This window comes from Argentina silus (genome assembly GCF_951799395.1).
Source record: "Argentina silus genome assembly, chromosome: 2".
In the NCBI taxonomy this organism is placed as follows: domain Eukaryota; kingdom Metazoa; phylum Chordata; class Actinopteri; order Argentiniformes; family Argentinidae; genus Argentina; species Argentina silus.
The window spans coordinates 2,956,022-2,979,657 of record NC_139656.1 but is presented as its reverse complement, the minus strand read 5'-3'; the positions used below and the strand labels follow the sequence as shown (position 1 = coordinate 2,979,657).

Here is a 23,636-nt window from a genome sequence, read left to right as displayed (position 1 = left end):
AGTTGTGGGTTAGACAAGGTTCAGAGTTCAGTAAGTGAACGAGCAAATGAATCATATTGAACGATGAAAGCATGTACAAATAAGCTTTGATTTCTCCTGGTTTATATAAATTCAAGATTTGTGTGAGTCCAGTGTGTGTGATTTTTTTTTTGAATTTTTTTTTTTTTTTTAAGTTAACCTCTTGTTGTTGTGACCAGATTAATTACACACACGAGAAGGAAACATACAGTCACACACCAGCAATTAGAGATAAATAATGACTTTCCTTTTTTAATGATGTAATCTTTTATCTTTTAAGTTTAGTTTTAACTGCAAACACTTGTTGCCTTGGAGTCACAAAGTCACAGGAGTTTAATTAATCCCAAAACTATTTTAATTGAGGTAGATGTATTGTAAGGAATCCCTTTGGTGTTTCACACCATCCGATGGAGAAAGAAAGACTATTCGATGGTTCTAAAAAGGTTGTATTTAAGGTGCTGCCCTTCTTCACTCAGACCGAGTGTGACCAGCACTCAGGTAAGAACACACCTATCATACAAGAAGTTAGACTGGCTTTGTAAATGATCACAGATCTAGTTGTCTGTCTGTAGAGATACATGTTTGAATGTATGGACAGAGCAGAACTGAATTTACTCAATAGTGTCATACAAATGTATGTTTGGAACTAATTGCAAACTTATGGTTCAAGATAATGAACCATTGAGTTATTTTGTTGTTGTTAGACTACATGTATTTGTATTATACTGCATGATTGTCGATTTCATATATGCACAGCAGCACATACAGAATACGTAGCATACAGAATATATTAAAGTTATGTTTTATTCATAACTTGAATTTTCTTTTATCTCACTCTCTTCTGAAACCGTTATCTCTGTTTTGTAAATTATTGTATAAACTGATCCCCTTATTTGTTTTGTATGTTATTTGTTTTCTATATTTGACCATTGTTGTATCGTGTGTGTGTTGTGACCCTGTGTTAAATGCACTTTTAAACTAAATTCAACTTGAAACATGAAACATAGATTACTAACTAAACTTCTTAAACATCTTTGAACATGATAGACTGCTTGCTTTTATTTTATTTTATTTGTATAACCAATTTTATCACTGAATTTCAGGTGATATACATGTACAGAGTATGAATTTGTGGGTGGGTGCTCAAGTATGCCTTTTTAAGTATGTGTGTGTTCCTATGTGGTATGGTGTCATGTCTCTAACTTGAAGTTTCATCTCTCTCTCTGTCTCCCCCCCCCCCCCCTCCATTCTCTCTCTCTCTCTCTGTCTGTACCAGCCAGGTGTGATCCTATCAGACAGAAAGGCCTGTGATATGAACAGTACTCAGCTTGAGCCTGTATCCTTCTTCATTATCCAGGGCCTGGCCACTCTGGGGGAGAAGAAGATGGTTCCGTTTGTTATCTTCTTTGTGGCCTACATCATTATCCTGGGAGGCAATAGCATGATCATCTTCCTGGTACGGAGATCGAGATGAAGGACTATTAGACATTCATGAGATATGTTGTGAATGAGACCAGGAAGTGTAGATGGGAGAGAACTGTTCCATGTGTTCCTTGTCTATCAATGATATCAATGTCTAACCCCATTTCATCTCATCATCCTAGGTGTGGACCGACCCGAAGCTCAGCTCCCCCATGTACTTCTTCCTCCACAACCTGTCCTTCACAGACATAGTCTACACCACGGTCACCATTCCCAACATGCTGTCTGGCTTCCTGACCGACCTCAATACCATCTCCGTCCAAGGCTGCTTCCTGCAGATGTACTGCTTTATCCAGATGGCTGTGACCGGCCGCGCTTTGCTGACCGTCATGGCCTATGACCGCTACTTGGCCATTTGCGACCCCCTCCGTTACACCTCTATAATGACCCGCCCCGTCCGGCTGATCCTCATTCTTGGGGCCTGGACCTTCGCCGCCTGCTGCACACTCCCCTCCATAGTCATGGGGTCACAGAGGCCGTACTGTGGGCCCAACGTGGTGAAGCACGGCTGGTGCGACCCGCCATCTGTGAGGAAGCTGGCGTGCGCAGACACGAGGTCGGACACCATCGTGGCTCTAACCACGGCTGTTGTGGCGCTGCTTGTCACGGGGGTGCTCATCCTCACTTCCTATATTCTCATCTTTGCTTCGGTAGCCAGGATGACGGCTGCTCAGGGGCTGAAGGCCTTTACCACCTGTGCTGCCCACCTGACCGTGGTGACCATCTCCTATGGCTCCGCCTCTTTCGTCTACATCTCCTACCGCGTAGGGAACTTTTCTCCAGAGGTGTGTAGCAATCCTGCTGTTCCTTTACTTTTCCCTCTCTCTGTTCTCCTGTTCCCCCCTTCCCCTCTCTCTGTCCTCCTCTTCCCTAACTTTCCCCTTTCTCTGTCTCTCTCTCTTCCTTCCCTTCCCCTTGTCTCTATTCTCTTCCTCCCCCTTACCCTATCCCTGTTCAACTATGCTGCACTATCATAGAGCTGTGAAAGCAATGTTCACCTTATGATGTGTGTTCATGCCATTGCTCCGCTTTCCTGTACTGTGGTGAAATATGATTTTAATCTTGAATTAGCTTGAACCTCTCATAACCAGTAGATGTCAGTGTTGCATTGATGTTGAGTGCAGCATGTTGTAGTTATGTTTTTTTTAACATGGCATGGTTCAGGCAATGCTGGGGAATTTGTGCATGCTTAGGAAGTCTAGTAGAGGTATAAATTTACGACGGGCTCATTGTAATGCATTGAAAGGATTGGGGAATACTATCAAACATGTGCCTGGTGCATACTGTATGTTCGCGGGTCTATATGGAGGAATTGCGGTTAATAATGTTGTGTTAACGTTGTGTTGATGTTGTAGGTGCGTATCATCGTGTCTGTCCTGTACTCAGCTCTGACCCCTTTCCTGAACCCGATGATCTACAGTATGAGGAATAAGGAGCTGCGAGACGCCATCAAGAGGGCCTTCTGCAGACACAGAGCTGTTTCACCTACTGGTCGCAAAACACTCATCACACTCTCCTGACCGCAACACAACCAGCCATAAGCTGTCCTGACCGCGAAATCACTCAACACACTCTCCTGACCGCAACACAACCAGCCATAAGCTGTCCTGACCGCAAAAACACTCAACTCCACAAGACAATCATAGCACTCATGACCTCACCCTCAACTGTCCTTGCTATGGTTAAATATTCCCCACTTTCTCATAATTACTTGTGTGTTTTTGTACTATGTCAAATGTAAATGACCCTCTCTAAGCCTCTTAGTGCTAGAAAATATCACCCTGAAATTCTATTATTTAGGGTGAGATGGCTATACATAACAAATGGGAATCCATAGGACCACTCCCCTCACTTTGGGAAAAGCTGCAGGGTCAAGCCAATGACAACCAGCAAAAATACCCCAAACATATGTGCACCCTTCTCTTAAACCTGACACTAATGCTGTTTCATCATGAGCCTGCTATGTTGTTTTGGGTTTTGCTAAGAACATATTTGAACAAAACTGTAGTGGCACTGCAAGAATTCATACGAGAATGAAAATCCTGTGACAATACAAAACAGTGTTTTGTAAACACGTGTTGCTAATGCGTGACCTCTGGCTACTTTGACATGGTTGCTATGGAAGTGTCCGAATGTTTTCCCCAATCTTGACTGAAGTTCCTGGATTTTCGACTAAGTACCCAGATCAGAACTAATTGCCGCCTCGCCCTAATCACTATTCTATTCTATGAACTGCTTTACTCTTAATTTTAATTTATGTGCATAAACATGTGATTTCATCATTTTATAATTCATAATTTTTGTTAAATCTTTGTGAATATTGTATTATTTACGAAGACTGAAAATATCATCAAAATAATGTAAAGCTGAGCTCCCAATGATTTTAGTGTTCAGCCATTAGTACAAACTGCTAACTGCCATGCGTTTCATTATAAATAGGGTTGTGACCACGATTATTTTCTCACACTGCATTTAGTTACTAGGCTAGTAACTCATATGAAACATATTTTGGTAATTACATCATGTCACAATGCACAATACCTTATCATGGACAAATAAACTTTGTTTAATTCAGTTTGAAAACCACACACATCTCCTTGTTCAGTCTTTTTTATTAGCATGAATGATTTTTCACACCAAGGTTACAGTCATTTCAGTAGCTGTAAATTCAGTATGTGCAGCTGCCCTCTCCTTTTGCAACTCAGTAAGCAACTCTGGGGGGTCAAGTGGGAGGCCAAGAAGACTTAAGCAAACAGTATTGTAAATACACATGCATACTGTGCTGCTCTCCCCTTCACATCATACCATACAATATCATATCAAATCATATTATATCACATTATCTTATTGTGTTCCATGGAATCATATGGCTCATATCATATCATATAGAATTGTATAGTATAATATCATGTTATACACATATAATATATTTTCTTCTTTTTGCTCTACACTCCAAAAGTTTGGATTTGAAATCAAACAATTAGGTTGAGGTTAAAGTAGATATTCTCAGATTTAATTAGATGTTTATTTGATTGGTATTTGTACATATTGGTTTCACCATTTAAAAATTACAACACGTTTTATGCATAGTCCCCCTATTTCAGGATACCCAAAAGTAATGGGACAATTGGCTTGACAGGTGTATCCGGTAAGTCAGGTGTGTTCCGTCACATAATTTGTGCAGGCATAAGAGAGCTGTTAATGTCTAGTATTGATTCTAGGCTTTGTGTTTGCCTTTAGAGTCTGCTATTGGTGTCTGTCAACATGAGGACCAAAGCGGTGTCAATGACAGCCTTTATTAGGCTAAAAAATCAAAAACATAGCCAGAACCTTAGGCTTGCCAAAATCAACCGTTTAGAACATCATTAAAAAGAAAAAAAATCACTGGTGACCTCAGCAATTGCAAACGGGCTGGTAGGCCAAGGCAGACTTCTGCAGTGGATGACCGAAGAATGCTAACCAGAATTAAGATAAAACCCCAAACAACTGTCACACTGATCAGGAACACTCTCCAGGAGGTAGGCCTGAATTTGTCCGAAACTACCATCCGCAGAATACGTCACCAGACGAACTACAGAGGCTTCAAGGCAAGGTGCAAACCGCTAGTAATCCGCAAAGAGGGCGGTCACTTACAGTTTGCTAAAAAGCCTGCAGAGTTCTGGAAAAAGGTCTTGTGGACAGACACGATTAATGTACCAGAGTGATTGCAAGTGGAACGTTTGGAGAAAAAAGAATCTGCCCAAGATTTACAGCATACCAGCTCATCTGTGAAACATGGTGGAGGGGGTGTTAATGTTTGTATAGCTGCCACTAGAACTGGCTAACTTGTCTTGATGTACTGTAACTGCAGCAGAATGTATTCTGAAGTGTACAGAAACATTGTGCCTGCTCAAGTACAAGCACATGCCTCAAAAATCATTGGATGGCGCTTCATCATACAGTATGACAATGACCCAAACATACTACCATAGAAACTAGGGAGCTTTTCAAGTGGAAAGTTCTTGACTGGCCGAGTCATTTCATTTCCGGATGATAAAGATTTTAAGCAAAAATACCTCAAAACAAACAACAACTGAAGATGGCTGCAGTACAGGCCTGTCAGAGCATCACCAGAAAAAACGCCCAGCGTCTGGTGGGGTCAATGGGTCGCAGATATTGCATGAAAAGGATTAGAGGACTGGAGTCCTTCATTTGGACATATGATAAATCTGTCACTTTCGGGTACCATGAAACATGTGAACAATGCAAGAAAAGTTTTGTAATTTCTGAATGGTGAAACCAATATGTACACAAATACCATCAAATAAAAGCTGAGAATCTCTACTTATGCTAACCTTATAGTAATTGTTTGATTTCAAATCAAAACTTTTGGAGTGTAGAGCCAAAAGATGAAAACATGTTTCACTCTCATTACATAAGCAGGGCACTGTATATCTTCCTTTCAGTTTAACACAATCATCATGGGGTCACCTTGGCCTTGGGAAACATTCTTACAATCCTCTGTTTGATCTCGTTAGTCTGTAAGCCGTATATTATGGGGTTGAGGGAAGTAGGGACCACATGGAACAGCACGCTGGCCAGCTTGCCAAAATCAGCGTAGGCCGGGAAACGATGCAGGGTGATGAGGGTGAAGCCACAGCCCAGCACAATGAGGTAGACCAGGAGGTGGGTGCTACAGGTCATTAGGGCTTTGCTGTTTAGAGAGCTGTTTTTACTTCTCAGACACACTATGGCGATCTTCAGGTAGGTCAGACTGATGCTGCCTATAGATGAGACAAACAGAACCACAGTGAAGCCGAAACCGTAGATGTTATTGATCAACACGCTCTCACAGGAGAGCTTGAATAGAGACGCGTTGTCACAGTATGGGTTCATAATGTACATCTTACAGCGCGAAAGGCGGACACTAAGACCCAGGAGGATCCCCACTAAGACGACGGCCACCCCCCAAGCAGACACAGTTAGTGTGACCACCCTTCTGTTGTTCATGATGGTGGCATAGCGCAGGGGGTTGCAGATGGCCACGTACCTGTCAAAGGCCATAATCATGAGAACGGTGTGAGATGTTGTACCATAAACATGAGCAAAGAAAGCCTGAGCGACACACTCAGTGTAACTTATATATCGCTCAGATGCTGTGGTTAAAATGTCTCTCAGCAGACGAGGCAACATCACTGTAGCCCCGACTATGTCATTGACAGGCAGGTTGCAGAAGAGGAGGTACATGGGCTGGTGCAGGCTCCTCTCCATGGAGATCAGCACCACAAGGCCGATGTTAGACACCATGGTGAAGATGTAGATGATGAGGAGGATGATGAAGGCAGCGTAGGAAGACTGATTGGTGATCTTTAACCCCTCCAAGAGTAGAACATGCTGGTCGAATGTGTGGTTCTCCATCTAATGGTGGTCTCTGGAGTGTCTGGAGGAGAGGGCAGACAGTGAAAAGCACTGCAAATAATTATTTATTTTAAAGACATATGAAAGTAACAATAAACATATCCAAACAAGATTTAAATAATATAAATAAATAAAAGAAGAAGTAGAAATAGACGAAAACATGTAAAGTGAGAGAAAACCATGTCACTGTACATATTGTGATTCTGTCTTAACCTGATAAAACCTGGGTCTGTAGCTAACTCTGGCACATTTACATTGATCTGAAAACTGAACGACTGATGACTGTCAACTGATGTGCACTGTCTCTGTCAAATAAATTGCATGAATAAAAAATAGAAAAATGAATAAATAATTATATAAAGAGAGAGAGAGAGCATCGAATAAATAAGTAACAAGGATAATTACACTCAGATACAATATTTGGCACCTACTGAGCAAACACCCTTGTTAGAATGTACCATCTTACCATTCAAAAACACACAATTACCAAGCATCAACACAAGATAACAAAATAAAGATTGTTCTCAATGTAAGTTGTTGAAGTACTATAATAGTCTTATACAGGTTGCTCAGTGTTCCAGTTTGATTCATTGGTGTTCTCCCACCCCTCCACTCTGACTACTGACACTGTCTTTTTTTATAACCCCAAACCCGATGACAAGTCTGTCATTTGACATGTAAACAGCCATGACAATGATGTTGTCGTACTCGTTCCCTAGGAAAATGTCTTTTGGGGAAAATCAACTAGGGGCTATTGCTATGTCAGCTAGCAGAGAAGATACCAAGTGTCTGTACACAAATACCATCAAATAAAAGCTGAGAATCTATACTTTAACCTAATAGTAATTGTTTGATTTAAAATCCAAACGTTTAGTGTATAGAGCTAAAATAAGAACAAATGCTTTACTGTCCCATTGCTTACGCAGGGCACTGCATGTAAGGTTCTGGCCTCTGTACAAAAGTAATAAATCCCCTCCATGTCGAGTTTTTTCTTATTTATTGCAAATCTTATTTTCTCAAATTGTATAAAAAACATCTTATCTTGAATCATTAGATGTCATGGTGCACTCATTTGTTTCCATTCCAACAGAATATGTCTCCTAGCAATTAGTCTTGCAAATGTCAGTGTATTAAGTTTTGTTTTAGAGAGTATATTATTTGTTGGAGGCCGACCAACATGTGCAACTAGTGGGCATAAATGAATCAAATATTTCAGACATTTCAAATAATTCAACCAATAAAGGATAATCTTGGGACAGGACCAAAACATATGTATATGGGTCTCTTCTTTACCATGACCACATAGAGGGCCTAAATCGGGATACATTTGTGATAGCCTCAGAAATGTATCCCGATATAGACCTCTGAAGGAAGACTTTACATTGGAGTATTCTTATTCCACATAAAGGAGTTGATAATTTGTTGAAAAGGGACTTGGGTAAAAAATACTGGGACATAAATGAATGAACCTTGGTAACATATACATTTTAACAGTATGTGCTCAGACAGTATGTGCCCAGACAGTGAGAAAGGTAATAGTGACCAACATTAAAAGTCTGTCTTGTTGTGTCACAGTAACTTTGTAAAGTTTGCCTTCAGAAGATCCTTATATCTGTAGGTAAATGAAACACCGACATAAACAAATCGATCGATCACAGTTGTGTACGGTAATACCATGCAGATAAATATAAAACTAAATACAATACAAAAACAATATAAATAACATTCAACAGGCGTCTCAAATGAAAAAAATGAATTAAATCTGTCTGATCTGTGATAATTATAGAAGGTAGGGCAGCCTCTATACAGCCCCATATCCTTCTTTAGAATAAGGAAATAGTGTCTTGGTAAATATCTGGGGTAGAGATTTTGTCTGTGAATAAAATGTGAATAAAAAAATTGAATGCAGAAGTGGGACCAGTTGGTCGGAAAATACCTACAGTAGGTGACTGTTTAAAATACACGTTGTGATTGCAGAGGTGGACTACCTCATGATGATGCTACTGCAGCAGATACAGTTGTGGTCAGAAGTTTACATACACTTGTAAAGAACATGTATGTCATGGCAGTCTTGAGTTTCCAATCATTTCTACAACTCTTATTTTTCTGTGATGGATTGATTGGAGCACATACTTCTTTGTCACAAAAAAGTTTGGTTCTTTTATGAATTTATGATGGGTCTTCTGAAAATGTGACAAAATCTGCTGTGTCAAAAATATACATACAGCACCTTGAATTATCAATTTTGGTGATGTAGAAAGTTGTGTCAATCAAATTTGCTTCGTGGCATGGCCTCTTAGCGTCTTATGAGTGATTATGATTGACTACAGCTGGTGACGTATTTCAGCCCATTTAAATAGGGCTCGTTTGATACACTCATTACACTCAGCCAAAAACGCTACAATGGGAAAGTCTAAGGAGCTCAGCATGGATCTGAAAAAGCGCATCATTGACTTGACTTATTTACACTTACATTTACATTTACGGCATTTAGCCTTTATGACGCCTTTATCCAAAGCGACTTACAACAAATACATTTGTTTAAGTAAGTGAATCATCTATCCATCAGTCATCATAAGAAAAAGTAATCTATGGTAGGGCCAGGGGCTATTGGCAGTCACAATGCTAATGCTGGTTTTCAACAAAACTGCACCCCGCCAGTTGTTTTGGGGGAATTCATATACACACTCTAGATGTAAGAACAGACAGTCCATGACATCCACACAATATTTTTAAACAAATGTTGATGTCTAATGAATGACCCTTGAACATATTCGTACATCCCAGATTGTGCCTAAACAATACATCTGTCAAGAGAAAATTAAAAAGGTAGAACATCCTTTTGCATGATTGCAAATACTATGAAATTATTTAGCAAATACTTAATAACTTTTGAAAACTCAATACTGGAATTCATGGTTGACTGAGAACATACTCTCATTTGCAGCAACCACCTATGGAAGAGGGTAGGGGATGAATGAGCCAATTGAAATCTGGGGTTGACTAGATGGCCTTGAGAGTATGAGGGCCAGATGGGACATTTAGCCAGGGCACCAATGTTAACATACCTGATGTTAAGACGACACTGTTTTTGCAGGATAATATCCTCGATTGAAAATCACTATGGTGTGTTTGAGGAGTAAGAACAGGGTGTTGAACAACAGAGCCCTGCAGACCTGCACCACACACCTAGCCGTGTATGTCATCATGCTGGTGTCAGGCTTCGCCTTCGTCATCCTGCACCGCTTTCCTCAGTGGTCTGACCAAAGGAAACTGGCATCCATGATGTTTTACGTGGTTCCACCTGCACTCAATCCTGTCATCTATGGCCTGCAGTCCAAAGAGATCAGACAGAGGATCTTCCACATGTTTCAGAACAATAAAGTGACTGTATGATGATGGTTGAAGTTTGGGGAATTAAAAATGAAATGTTTAAAATGTGTTATCCAGCTTGGCCCAGGGCTTTTCTGAGAATATCTGCCAAATAAAAATAAGCCTAAAGAAAATAGATTGTTGGTTCACAATGCTACATGTTTAATCCTAGTATAAAAATAAAGGTGACACCTGTGTCCAGTTGAGAGGTCTCTAACAATGTATGTATTACACAGCCAGAGCAGCAGTAGATGAAGCAGAGCAGCGAGCTATATGACTTCTGTCTGTGAGAGTAAAATATATTGTTATTGGTAATGAATAAACAGGATCTCTCTCACAATGTGTCAGAAATAGCTAAAATGCAAAAATATCAACAAATCACTCAATAAGTTGAACTAAGTCTATCTTAATGCAATGATAATAGTTCATGTAATTTTGGGATTAATATCTTTGATTTTATAGGGTCTCTGATTTGCATAGGAATCAATTACACAGTATGTGGATCAGGTTGTCATTACAAACTGAGCAAATAGAGAGGAACAAAACTGCTCAGGAAGATATGACATGCCTAGATGTTAGGAATACAATTTTACTGAATCTCTTGAAAACTGTACGGTAGCCCAAATTAGTGACAGCCCGCTAGTTAGCCTGTTTGCCTAAAGTTGTTTTTCCCAAATCTATATTTCCTCAAGGACCACTGACATCACTGTCATGACTCAAATGTTACAGAGGATGTACATGACTTGTCGTCACGTTAGGGGTTGTAGATAAAAGACAGTGTTCCTGTTTGTGCAGTCAGAATGGAGGGGTGGGAGAGCACCCAGGAATCTAGTGGAAGACTGAGGAACCTGATCAAAGTTAGTTTGATATTTTACTCTTCAATTTATATTATTTTCATTCTATGGAGCATTATTTATTTTTGTAAAGTGCTTTCTGACAGACCCAAATTTTTATTTATTTAAGTGCTGCCTTGACAATTATTTCTGAAGTTAAGCACGGCTTTGGGCCAAATCGATCCTAAATGTCAGACCAGGTTGTTGAAAATGGTGTTAAAAGGCGAGTAGGGTGCCCTAATCCCACTGATATAACATTATCATTCTTATAACATTATCCTGCAAAAACAGTGCCATCTCTCAGATGAGACGTGAACCCAAGGTTCTGACTCCCTGTTGATCTTAAAGATCCCATTGCATTTATCATAACAGCAGGTGTGTTAACATTGGAGCCCTGGCTAAAGGCCCATCTGGCCCTCATACGATCATGGCCATCTAGTCAACCCCAGATTTCAATTGGCTCATTCAGGTGGTTGCTGCAAATGAGAGTATATGTTCTCAGTTAACTATTTTACATTTTTGGCATTTAGCAGACGCCTTTATCCAAAGCGACTTACAACAAATACATTTGTCTAAGTAAGTGAATCATCTATCCATCAGTCATCATAAGAAAACGTAATCCATACTAGGACCAGGGGCTGTTGGCAGTCACAATCCTAGAAGAAGGAATTCAAATAAATTGAATTTATTTTTTTATTAATTTATTTACAGTAGAGAAACTGTACAGGGGGTAGTGGGGATGAAGAGGTCTTTAGGAGGGACAGTTAAGATGTAGCCTGAAGAGATGGGTCTTCAATCTACGGCGGAAGATAGGTAATGACTCTGCAGTCCTGACAGCAGTGGGAAGCTCGTTCCACCAGCGGGGCGTGAAAAGCCGTGATCGAGTTTTGTAGGTATGCGCTGTGCAATCAAAGTTTGCATGTCTTTATAACATGTAAATACATTGTTGATTTAATTTATTTAATGCATAATAATAGTGTATTTAAAATAAATAGCCTACCCTATGTACTACAAATAAAATATCAAAAAGGGGTATATGAGGCAGGCGCGCAAATATCGGATCATATTCTATATCAATTGTCATTTGTAAGTACAAATATAAGTACAAATATTTCTCAAATGGATACCGGTCAGACTAGACTGAAGCCCTCACTTGATTGGTCATCGCTCTGAAAAAGTTTGCCCTAATTTAAATAATATTCAGCCAGATTCAACAGTTTTCATCGTGCCGCCCAGCCTATTTCGCTTGCCCACGATCCCGTCATGCACTGCACATCAGCTCTTATGCCTTCCAAAGAAAATGAATGGAGGCGATATATCCCCTTCCAAAATCTGGTGGATTTGCCCCATAAACCCAATCATCACCATGAAAAGGCAACATCTTGGCATGTGGATGTGGCCCAGTAACCACTTAGAATGATGGTCCAGAAGTGGGCCAGGTCTAATTTCCATTACTAAGCCAGGCCATTGCCACAAATAGGACAAACCTGGGCCACAACATTGATGAATATTGAACTTTGTTCCCTGTGCCAGAAGTGGACTGGCTCTGGTTGCCAACCTAAGCCAAATGCTCACCATGAAAATGCCAAATCTTGTGGCCCAGTTACCACTTGGAATTATGACCCAGAAATGGGCCATATATGGTTACCACATCTAAGCCTTAAGCAACCAGACCTGGCCCATATCTGGACCATTTATCAAGTGATAACTGGGCCACATACCGGCCAAGGTCTGGCGTTTCATGGCAAAGATCCGGTTCAGGTATGACGGCCAAGTCAATTCACTTCTGGCCCAACAAAGTGGTACCTGGACCATATGCACATTCCGGCAAAGGTCTGGCCTTTTCATGGCAAAGATTAGCCGGCCCACTTCTGGCCCGGGGAACAAAGTTGTACTTCGGGCCACATCCGGATGCCTGGAGAAATACAGACGTGGGCCAGATCCGGGCCGTAATTTTTCTGCTGACTGGGTACGGTCATTCCCAGTCAGCAGAGAAATTAAGGCCCAGATGTGGCCCACATTTGTTTTCTACCGGCATCCGAATGTTGCCCAGGTACAACTTTGTTCCCCGGGCCAGAGGTGGGCTCTGGCTGTCATTCCCAAGCTTTATTTTTGCCAAGAAAAGGCCAGACCTTGGCCAGCATGTGGATGTGGCCCAGGTCCCAACCATACTCAGACCAAAGATCACCCAGTAGCTACACAAACATTCCTCATACCAGAGCTGGCCGCCAAATTGCCAACTCTCAGCCAGGGCTGGCCCACAACATTTGGACCAGGTCTGAGACATTTGCCCTAATGAGTCTTGTGAGTGAGCTTCTCTTTGCCCCTCAGAGCCCACACCAGCTCATCACTCACAATAACTTATTATAGCCCATCATAACCTGTGTGTGTGTGTGTGTTTAGTATGTGTGTGTGTTTTGTATATGTTTGATGTAATTGCTCATTACGAGAGCTGATGGCCTCAGGGGTTCCTGAGCGGTCTCTGAAGTAGAGACTAATAGGGTAGTTTGAACATAAACACTCACTCTTTACCTCCTAATTAAAAACCCATTAGCTGTCACAGCAACCTCCTCTTTTTTATTATTTAAAGGTCCAGTATGTAACATTCAAGCTTTCTAAAAGCTTCCTAATGTTTATAATGACTATGTTTAATCGGCAGCGATCTGGGAATGAGATCCCTTGAAAGAAATATTTTATATTTTTTGGTCCAGAAGAAGCGGTTTCTAAAATGGAGTGTCACTACCCGACACTTGGTTTGCATATAAACATGTTGTTACTGCCAGGGGTGTTCTGGGGGAGTGGAATCAGTGATTTTCACCTTCCTGGCTCTGGTGGCTGCCACTTCGAATCGTGTGCACATGCAGAAACACAACAGCTATGTCCGACACTGCCATTACGGGGGGTTATATTATTATTAGGGAGGATGTTGTTGTTTGCTCTTTTAACCTTTATTTATCCAGTCAGATCAGTTAAGAACAAATGGCGGCCTGGCCAGTGACGACGGGGAAGTGTGGTGCAAAAAATAAAACAACAAAAAACATTTAAATCACAAGACAAGACAGACATCACGACAGAGAAGGACAGGGACACATGACAAACACAAAAGTAAATATAGAACAGGCACAGCACAAGACAGACAGTCAATCATGACCTCTCTCAAACACACAAACAAGAAATACACAAGCACTCAGTCACACACACAGGCCAACACAGGCACATACACACACACGCACGCGCACACACACACGCACACGCACACGCACACGCACACGCACACACACACACACACTGTGCTTTGGTGAAAGCTTCCCAGTTCCCAGAAACTTCCCTTCAGAATAATGCCTATACCATACTTAATTAGAGGTCTACAGGTTTTAAGATTCACTAGATGATTCTCTCTGTCTCTCTGATGTCCAGAAATGTACATGGCTCAGTCCCTTTTTCTGTCGCACACACAACTGTTAGGGTGGGGCCTACATGATAGCTTAACAGCTGCCTGCAATGGAGTGCAGCCAATAAATCATTTGTTGTGGCATATGACTGTGGGAGAGTAAACCTGTTATTTCAGTTGAACGTCTCACCTCTGCTGCTTATCTGTGTCTTATTTTAATGAAGACTTTCCCAGTGAACCAAGATGTTTTAGTCTAAGTTATTTAGTTAGCCGAATAGTTGTGGGTTAGACAAGGTTCAGAGTTCAGTAAGTGAACGAGCAAATGAATCATATTGAACGATGAAAGCATATACAAATAAGCTTTGATTTCTCCTGGTTTATATAAATTCAAGATTTGTGTGAGTCCAGTGTGTGTGATTTTTTTTTTGTATTGTTATTTTTTTTTTAAGTTAACCTCTTGTTGTTGTGACCAGATTAATTACACACATGAGAAAGAAACATACAGTCACACACCAGCAATTAGAGATAAATAATGACTTTCCTTTTTTAATGATGTAATCTTTTATCTTTTAAGTTTAGTTTTAACAGCAAACACTTGTTGCCTTGGAGTCACAAAGTCACAGGAGTTTAATTAATCCCAAAACTATTTTAATTGAGGTAGATGTATTGTAAGGAATCCCTTTGGTGTTTCACACCATCCTATGGAGAAAGAAAGACTATTCGATGGTTCTAAAAAGGTTGTATTTAAGGTGCTGCCCTTCTTCACTCGGACCGAGTGTGACCAGCACTCAGGTAAGAACACACCTATCATACAAGAAGTTAGACTGGCTTTGTAAATGATCACAGATCTAGTTGTCTGTCTGTAGAGATACATGTTTGAATGTATGGACAGAGCAGAACTGAATTTACTCAATAGTGTCATACAAATGTATGTTTGGAACTAATTGCAAACTTATGGTTCAAGATAATGAACCATTGAGTTATTTTGTTGTTGTTAGACTACATGTATTTGTATTATACTGCATGATTGTCGATTTCATATATGCACAGCAGCACATACAGAATACGTAGCATACAGAATATATTAAAGTTATGTTTTATTCATAACTTGAATTTTCTTTTATCTCACTCTCTTCTGAAACCGTTATCTCTGTTTTGTAAATTATTGTATATACTGATCCCCTTATTTGTTTTGTATGTTATTTGTTTTCTATATTTGACCATTGTTGTATCGTGTGTGTGTTGTGACCCTGTGTTAAATGCACTTTTAAACTAAATTCAACTTGAAACATGAAACATAGATTACTAACTAAACTTCTTAAACATCTTTGAACATGATAGACTGCTTGCTTTTATTTTATTTTATTTTATTTGTATAACCAATTTTATCACTGAATTTCAGGTGATATACATGTATATACCCATACCCATATGTACAGAGTATGAATTTGTGGGTGGGTGCTCAAGTATGCCTTTTTAAGTATGTGTGTGTTCCTATGTGGTATGGTGTCATGTCTCTAACTTGAAGTTTCATCTCTCTCTCTGTCTCTACCCCCCCCCCCCCTCCATTCTCTCTCTCTCTCTCTGTCTGTACCAGCCAGGTGTGATCCTATCAGACAGAAAGGCCTGTGATATGAACAGTACTCAGCTTGAGCCTGTATCCTTCTTCATTATCCAGGGCCTGGCCACTCTGGGGGAGAAGAAGATGGTTCCGTTTGTTATCTTCTTTGTGGCCTACATCATTATCCTGGGAGGCAATAGCATGATCATCTTCCTGGTACGGAGATCGAGATGAAGGACTATTAGACATTCATGAGATATGTTGTGAATGAGACCAGGAAGTGTAGATGGGAGAGAACTGTTCCATGTGTTCCTTGTCTATCAATGATATCAATGTCTAACCCCATTTCATCTCATCATCCTAGGTGTGGACCGACCCGAAGCTCAGCTCCCCCATGTACTTCTTCCTCCACAACCTGTCCTTCACAGACATAGTCTACACCACGGTCACCATTCCCAACATGCTGTCTGGCTTCCTGACCGACCTCAATACCATCTCCGTCCAAGGCTGCTTCCTGCAGATGTACTGCTTTATCCAGATGGCTGTGACCGGCCGCGCTTTGCTGACCGTCATGGCCTATGACCGCTACTTGGCCATTTGCGACCCCCTCCGTTACACCTCTATAATGACCCGCCCCGTCCGCCTGCTCCTCATTCTTGGGGCCTGGACCTTCGCCACCTGCTGCACACTCCCCTCCATAGTCATGGGGTCACAGAGGCCGTACTGTGGGCCCAACGTGGTGAAGCACGGCTGGTGCGACCCGCCATCTGTGAGGAAGCTGGCGTGCGCAGACACGAGGTCGGACACCATCGTGGCTCTAACCACGGCTGTTGTGGCGCTGTCTGTCACGGGGGTGCTCATCCTCACTTCCTATATTCTCATCTTTGCTTCGGTAGCCAGGATGACGGCTGCTCAGGGGCTGAAGGCCTTTACCACCTGTGCTGCCCACCTGACCGTGGTGACCATCTCCTATGGCTCTGCCTCTTTCGTCTACATCTCCTACCGCGTAGGGAACTTTTCTCCAGAGGTGTGTAGCAATCCTGCTGTTCCTTTACTTTTCCTTCTCTCTGTCCTCCTGTTCCCCCCTTCCCCTCTCTCTGTCCTCCTCTTCCCTAACTTTCCCCTTTCTCTGTCTCTCTCTCTTCCTTCCCTTCCCCTTGTCTCTATTCTCTTCCTCCCCCTTACCCTATCCCTGTTCAACTATGCTGCACTATCATAGAGCTGTGAAAGCAATGTTCACCTTATGATGTGTGTTCATGCCATTGCTCCGCTTTCCTGTACTGTGGTGAAATATGATTTTAATCTTGAATTAGCTTGAACCTCTCATAACCAGTAGATGTCAGTGTTGCATTGATGTTGAGTGCAGCATGTTGTAGTTATGTTTTTTTTAACATGGCATGGTTCAGGCAATGCTGGGGAATTTGTGCATGCTTAGGAAGTCTAGTAGAGGTATAAATTTACGACGGGCTCATTGTAATGCATTGAAAGGATTGGGGAATACTATCAAACATGTGCCTGGTGCATACTGTATGTTTGCGGGTCTATATGGAGGAATTGCGGTTAATAATGTTGTGTTAACGTTGTGTTGATGTTGTAGGTGCGTATCATCGTGTCTGTCCTGTACTCAGCTCTGACCCCTTTCCTGAACCCGATGATCTACAGTATGAGGAATAAGGAGCTGCGAGACGCCATCAAGAGGGCCTTCTGCAGACACAGAGCTGTTTCACCTACTGGTCGCAAAACACTCATCACACTCTCCTGACCGCAACACAACCAGCCATAAGCTGTCCTGACCGCGAAATCACTCAACACACTCTCCTGACCGCAACACAACCAGCCATAAGCTGTCCTGACCGCAAAAACACTCAACTCCACAAGACAATCATAGCACTCATGACCTCACCCTCAACTGTCCTTGCTATGGTTAAATATTCCCCACTTTCTCATAATTACTTGTGTGTTTTTGTACTATGTCAAATGTAAATGACCCTCTCTAAGCCTCTTAGTGCTAGCAAATATCACCCTGAAATTATTTAGGGCGAGATGGCTATACATAACAAATGGGAATCCATAGGACCACTCCCCTCACTTTGGGAAAAGCTGCAGGGTCAAGCCAATGACAACCAGCAAAAATACCCCAAACATATGTGCACCCTTCTCTTAAACCTGACACTAATGCTGTTTCATCATGAGCCTGCTATGTTGTTTTGGGTTTTGCTAAGAACATATTTGAACAAAACTGTAGTGGCACTGCAAGAATTCATACGAGAATGAAAATCCTGTGACAATACAAAACAGTGTTTTGTAAACACGTGTTGCTAATGCGTGACCTCTGGCTACTTTGACATGGTTGCTATGGAAGTGTCCGAATGTTTTCCCCAATCTTGACTGAAGTTCCTGGATTTTCGACTAAGTACCCAGATCAGAACTAATTGCCGCCTCGCCCTAATCACTATTCTATTCTATGAACTGCTTTACTCTTAATTTTAATTTATGTGCATAAACATGTGATTTCATCATTTTATAATTCATAATTTTTGTTAAATCTTTGTGAATATTGTATTATTTACGAAGACTGAAAATATCATCAAAATAATGTAAAGCTGAGCTCCCAATGATTTTAGTGTTCAGCCATTAGTACAAACTGCTAACTGCCATGCGTTTCATTATAAATAGGGTTGTAACCACGATTATTTTCTCACACTGCATTTAGTTACTAGGCTAGTAACTCATATGAAACATATTTTGGTAATTACATCATGTCACAATGCACAATACCTTATCATGGACAAATAAACTTTGTTTAATTCAGTTTGAAAACCACGCACATCTCCTTGTTCAGTCTTTTTTATTAGCATGAATGATTTTTCACACCAAGGTTACAGTCATTTCAGTAGCTGTAAATTCAGTATGTGCAGCTGCCCTCTCCTTTTGCAACTCAGTAAGCAACTCTGGGGGGTCAAGTGGGAGGCCAAGAAGACTTAAGCAAACAGTATTGTAAATACACATGCATACTGTGCTACTCTCCCCTTCACATCATACCATACAATATCATATCAAATCATATTATATCACATTATCTTATTGTGTTCCATGGAATCATATGGCTCATATCATATCATATAGAATTGTATAGTATAATATCATGTTATACACATATAATATATTTTCTTCTTTTTGCTCTACACTCCAAAAGTTTGGATTTGAAATCAAACAATTAGGTTGAGGTTAAAGTAGATATTCTCAGATTTAATTAGATGTTTATTTGATTGGTATTTGTACATATTGGTTTCACCATTTAAAAATTACAACACGTTTTATGCATAGTCCCCCTATTTCAGGATACCCAAAAGTAATGGGACAATTGGCTTGACAGGTGTATCCGGTAAGTCATGTGTGTTCCGTCACATAATTTGTGCAGGCATAAGAGAGCTGTTAATGTCTAGTATTGATTCTAGGCTTTGTGTTTGCCTTTAGAGTCTGCTATTGGTGTCTGTCAACATGAGGACCAAAGCGGTGTCAATGACAGCCTTTATTAGGCTAAAAAATCAAAAACATAGCCAGAACTTTAGGCTTGCCAAAATCAACCGTTTAGAACATCATTAAAAAGAAAAAAAATCACTGGTGACCTCAGCAATTGCAAACGGGCTGGTAGGCCAAGGCAGACTTCTGCAGTGGATGACCGAAGAATGCTAACCAGAATTAAGATAAAACCCCAAACAACTGTCACACTGATCAGGAACACTCTCCAGGAGGTAGGCCTGAATTTGTCCGAAACTACCATCCGCAGAATACGTCACCAGACGAACTACAGAGGCTTCAAGGCAAGGTGCAAACCGCTAGTAATCCGCAAAGAGGGTGGTCACTTACAGTTTGCTAAAAAGCCTGCAGAGTTCTGGAAAAAGGTCTTGTGGACAGACACGATTAATGTACCAGAGTGATTGCAAGTGGAACGTTTGGAGAAAAAAGAATCTGCCCAAGATTTACAGCATACCAGCTCATCTGTGAAACATGGTGGAGGGGGTGTTAATGTTTGTATAGCTGCCACTAGAACTGGCTAACTTGTCTTGATGTACTGTAACTGCAGCAGAATGTATTCTGAAGTGTACAGAAACATTGTGCCTGCTCAAGTACAAGCACATGCCTCAAAAATCATTGGATGGCGCTTCATCATACAGTATGACAATGACCCAAACATACTACCATAGAAACTAGGGAGCTTTTCAAGTGGAAAGTTCTTGACTGGCCGAGTCATTTCATTTCCGGATGATAAAGATTTTAAGCAAAAATACCTCAAAACAAACAACAACTGAAGATGGCTGCAGTACAGGCCTGTCAGAGCATCACCAGAAAAAACGCCCAGCGTCTGGTGGGGTCAATGGGTCGCAGATATTGCATGAAAAGGATTAGAGGACTGGAGTCCTTCATTTGGACATATGATAAATCTGTCACTTTCGGGTACCATGAAACATGTGAACAATGCAAGAAAAGTTTTGTAATTTCTGAATGGTGAAACCAATATGTACACAAATACCATCAAATAAAAGCTGAGAATCTCTACTTATGCTAACCTTATAGTAATTGTTTGATTTCAAATCAAAACTTTTGGAGTGTAGAGCCAAAAGATGAAAACATGTTTCACTCTCATTACATAAGCAGGGCACTGTATATCTTCCTTTCAGTTTAACACAATCATCATGGGGTCACCTTGGCCTTGGGAAACATTCTTACAATCCTCTGTTTGATCTCGTTAGTCTGTAAGCCGTATATTATGGGGTTGAGGGAAGTAGGGACCACATGGAACAGCACGCTGGCCAGCTTGCCAAAATCAGCGTAGGCCGGGAAACGATGCAGGGTGATGAGGGTGAAGCCACAGCCCAGCACAATGAGGTAGACCAGGAGGTGGGTGCTACAGGTCATTAGGGCTTTGCTGTTTAGAGAGCTGTTTTTACTTCTCAGACACACTATGGCGATCTTCAGGTAGGTCAGACTGATGCTGCCTATAGATGAGACAAACAGAACCACAGTGAAGCCGAAACCGTAGATGTTATTGATCAACACGCTCTCACAGGAGAGCTTGAATAGAGACGCGTTGTCACAGTATGGGTTCATAATGTACATCTTACAGCGCGAAAGGCGGACACTAAGACCCAGGAGGATCCCCACTAAGACGACGGCCACCCCCCAAGCAGACACAGTTAGTGTGACCACCCTTCTGTTGTTCATGATGGTGGCATAGCGCAGGGGGTTGCAGATGGCCACGTACCTGTCAAAGGCCATAATCATGAGAACGGTGTGAGATGTTGTACCATAAACATGAGCAAAGAAAGCCTGAGCGACACACTCAGTGTAACTTATATATCGCTCAGATGCTGTGGTTAAAATGTCTCTCAGCAGACGAGGCAACATCACTGTAGCCCCGACTATGTCATTGACAGGCAGGTTGCAGAAGAGGAGGTACATGGGCTGGTGCAGGCTCCTCTCCATGGAGATCAGCACCACAAGGCCGATGTTAGACACCATGGTGAAGATGTAGATGATGAGGAGGATGATGAAGGCAGCGTAGGAAGACTGATTGGTGATCTTTAACCCCTCCAAGAGTAGAACATGCTGGTCGAATGTGTGGTTCTCCATCTAATGGTGGTCTCTGGAGTGTCTGGAGGAGAGGGCAGACAGTGAAAAGCACTGCAAATAATTATTTATTTTAAAGACATATGAAAGTAACAATAAACATATCCAAACAAGATTTAAATAATATAAATAAATAAAAGAAGAAGTAGAAATAGACGAAAACATGTAAAGTGAGAGAAAACCATGTCACTGTACATATTGTGATTCTGTCTTAACCTGATAAAACCTGGGTCTGTAGCTAACTCTGGCACATTTACATTGATCTGAAAACTGAACGACTGATGACTGTCAACTGATGTGCACTGTCTCTGTCAAATAAATTGCATGAATAAAAAATAGAAAAATGAATAAATAATTATATAAAGAGAGAGAGAGAGCATCGAATAAATAAGTAACAAGGATAATTACACTCAGATACAATATTTGGCACCTACTGAGCAAACACCCTTGTTAGAATGTACCATCTTACCATTCAAAAACACACAATTACCAAGCATCAACACAAGATAACAAAATAAAGATTGTTCTCAATGTAAGTTGTTGAAGTACTATAATAGTCTTATACAGGTTGCTCAGTGTTCCAGTTTGATTCATTGGTGTTCTCCCACCCCTCCACTCTGACTACTGACACTGTCTTTTTTTATAACCCCAAACCCGATGACAAGTCTGTCATTTGACATGTAAACAGCCATGACAATGATGTTGTCGTACTCGTTCCCTAGGAAAATGTCTTTTGGGGAAAATCAACTAGGGGCTATTGCTATGTCAGCTAGCAGAGAAGATACCAAGTGTCTGTACACAAATACCATCAAATAAAAGCTGAGAATCTATACTTTAACCTAATAGTAATTGTTTGATTTAAAATCCAAACGTTTAGTGTATAGAGCTAAAATAAGAACAAATGCTTTACTGTCCCATTGCTTACGCAGGGCACTGCATGTAAGGTTCTGGCCTCTGTACAAAAGTAATAAATCCCCTCCATGTCGAGTTTTTTCTTATTTATTGCAAATCTTATTTTCTCAAATTGTATAAAAAACATCTTATCTTGAATCATTAGATGTCATGGTGCACTCATTTGTTTCCATTCCAACAGAATATGTCTCCTAGCAATTAGTCTTGCAAATGTCAGTGTATTAAGTTTTGTTTTAGAGAGTATATTATTTGTTGGAGGCCAACCAACATGTGCAACTAGTGGGCATAAATGAATCAAATATTTCAGACATTTCAAATAATTCAACCAATAAAGGATAATCTTGGGACAGGACCAAAACATATGTATATGGATCTCTTCTTTACCATGACCACATAGAGGGTCTAAATCGGGATACATTTGTGATAGCCTCAGAAATGTATCCCGATATAGACCTCTGAAGAAAGACTTTACATTGGAGTATTCTTATTCCAAATAAAGGAGTTGATAATTTGTTGAAAAGGGACTTGGGTAAAAAATTCTGGGACATAAATGAATGAACCTTGGTAACATATTAATTTTAACAGTATGTGCCCAGACAGTGAGAAAGGTAATAGTGACCAACATTAAAAGTCTGTCTTGTTGTGTCACAGTAACTTTGTAAAGTTTGCCTTCAGAAGATCCTTATATCTGTAGGTAAATGAAACACCGACATAAACAAATTGATCGATCACAGTTGTGTATGGTAATACAACAGAAACTACCATGCAAATATAAAACTAAATACAATACACATTCACTTAATTAAATCTGTCTGATCTGTGATAATTATAGAAGGTAGGGCAGCCTCTATACAGCCCCATATCCTTCTTTAGAATAAGGAAATAGTGTCTTGGTAAATATCTGGGGTAGAGATTTTGTCTGTGAATAAAATGTGAATAAAAAAACTGAATGCAGAAGTGGGACCAGTTGGTCGGAAAATACCTACAGTAGGTGACTGTTTAAAATACACATGTTGTGATTGCAGAGGTGGACTACCTC

At 40.8% G+C, this 23,636-nt stretch overlaps 3 protein-coding genes across 3 annotated transcripts; 2 read left to right on the top strand and 1 right to left on the bottom strand.

Annotated features, from left to right (window-relative positions):
* Positions 1 to 425: 425 nt before the first annotated feature.
* On the top strand, positions 426 to 10,293 carry LOC310821858 (olfactory receptor 5J3-like; the record flags this gene model as incomplete). Its single annotated transcript, XM_083694119.1, has 5 exons — positions 426 to 516; positions 1,299 to 1,474; positions 1,623 to 2,285; positions 2,856 to 2,999; positions 10,027 to 10,293. The coding sequence occupies 5 exons, from the start codon at positions 426 to 428 to the stop codon at positions 10,291 to 10,293; spliced, it is 1,341 nt and encodes a 446-aa protein (XP_083550245.1).
* Positions 10,294 to 16,126: 5,833 nt separating this feature from the next.
* Positions 16,127 to 17,816, top strand: or6at1 (odorant receptor, family 6, subfamily AT, member 1; the record flags this gene model as incomplete). The annotated part of the gene is made up of 3 exons (XM_083694106.1): positions 16,127 to 16,270; positions 16,419 to 17,081; positions 17,652 to 17,816. 3 exons carry the CDS (start codon positions 16,127 to 16,129, stop codon positions 17,814 to 17,816), a joined length of 972 nt encoding a protein of 323 aa, XP_083550232.1.
* A 2,933-nt stretch (positions 17,817 to 20,749) lies between these two features.
* Positions 20,750 to 21,688, bottom strand: LOC310821841 (olfactory receptor 7C1-like; the record flags this gene model as incomplete). The annotated part of the gene is made up of 1 exon (XM_083694094.1): positions 20,750 to 21,688. One exon carries the CDS (start codon positions 21,686 to 21,688, stop codon positions 20,750 to 20,752), a length of 939 nt encoding a protein of 312 aa, XP_083550220.1.
* Positions 21,689 to 23,636: the final 1,948 nt, after the last annotated feature.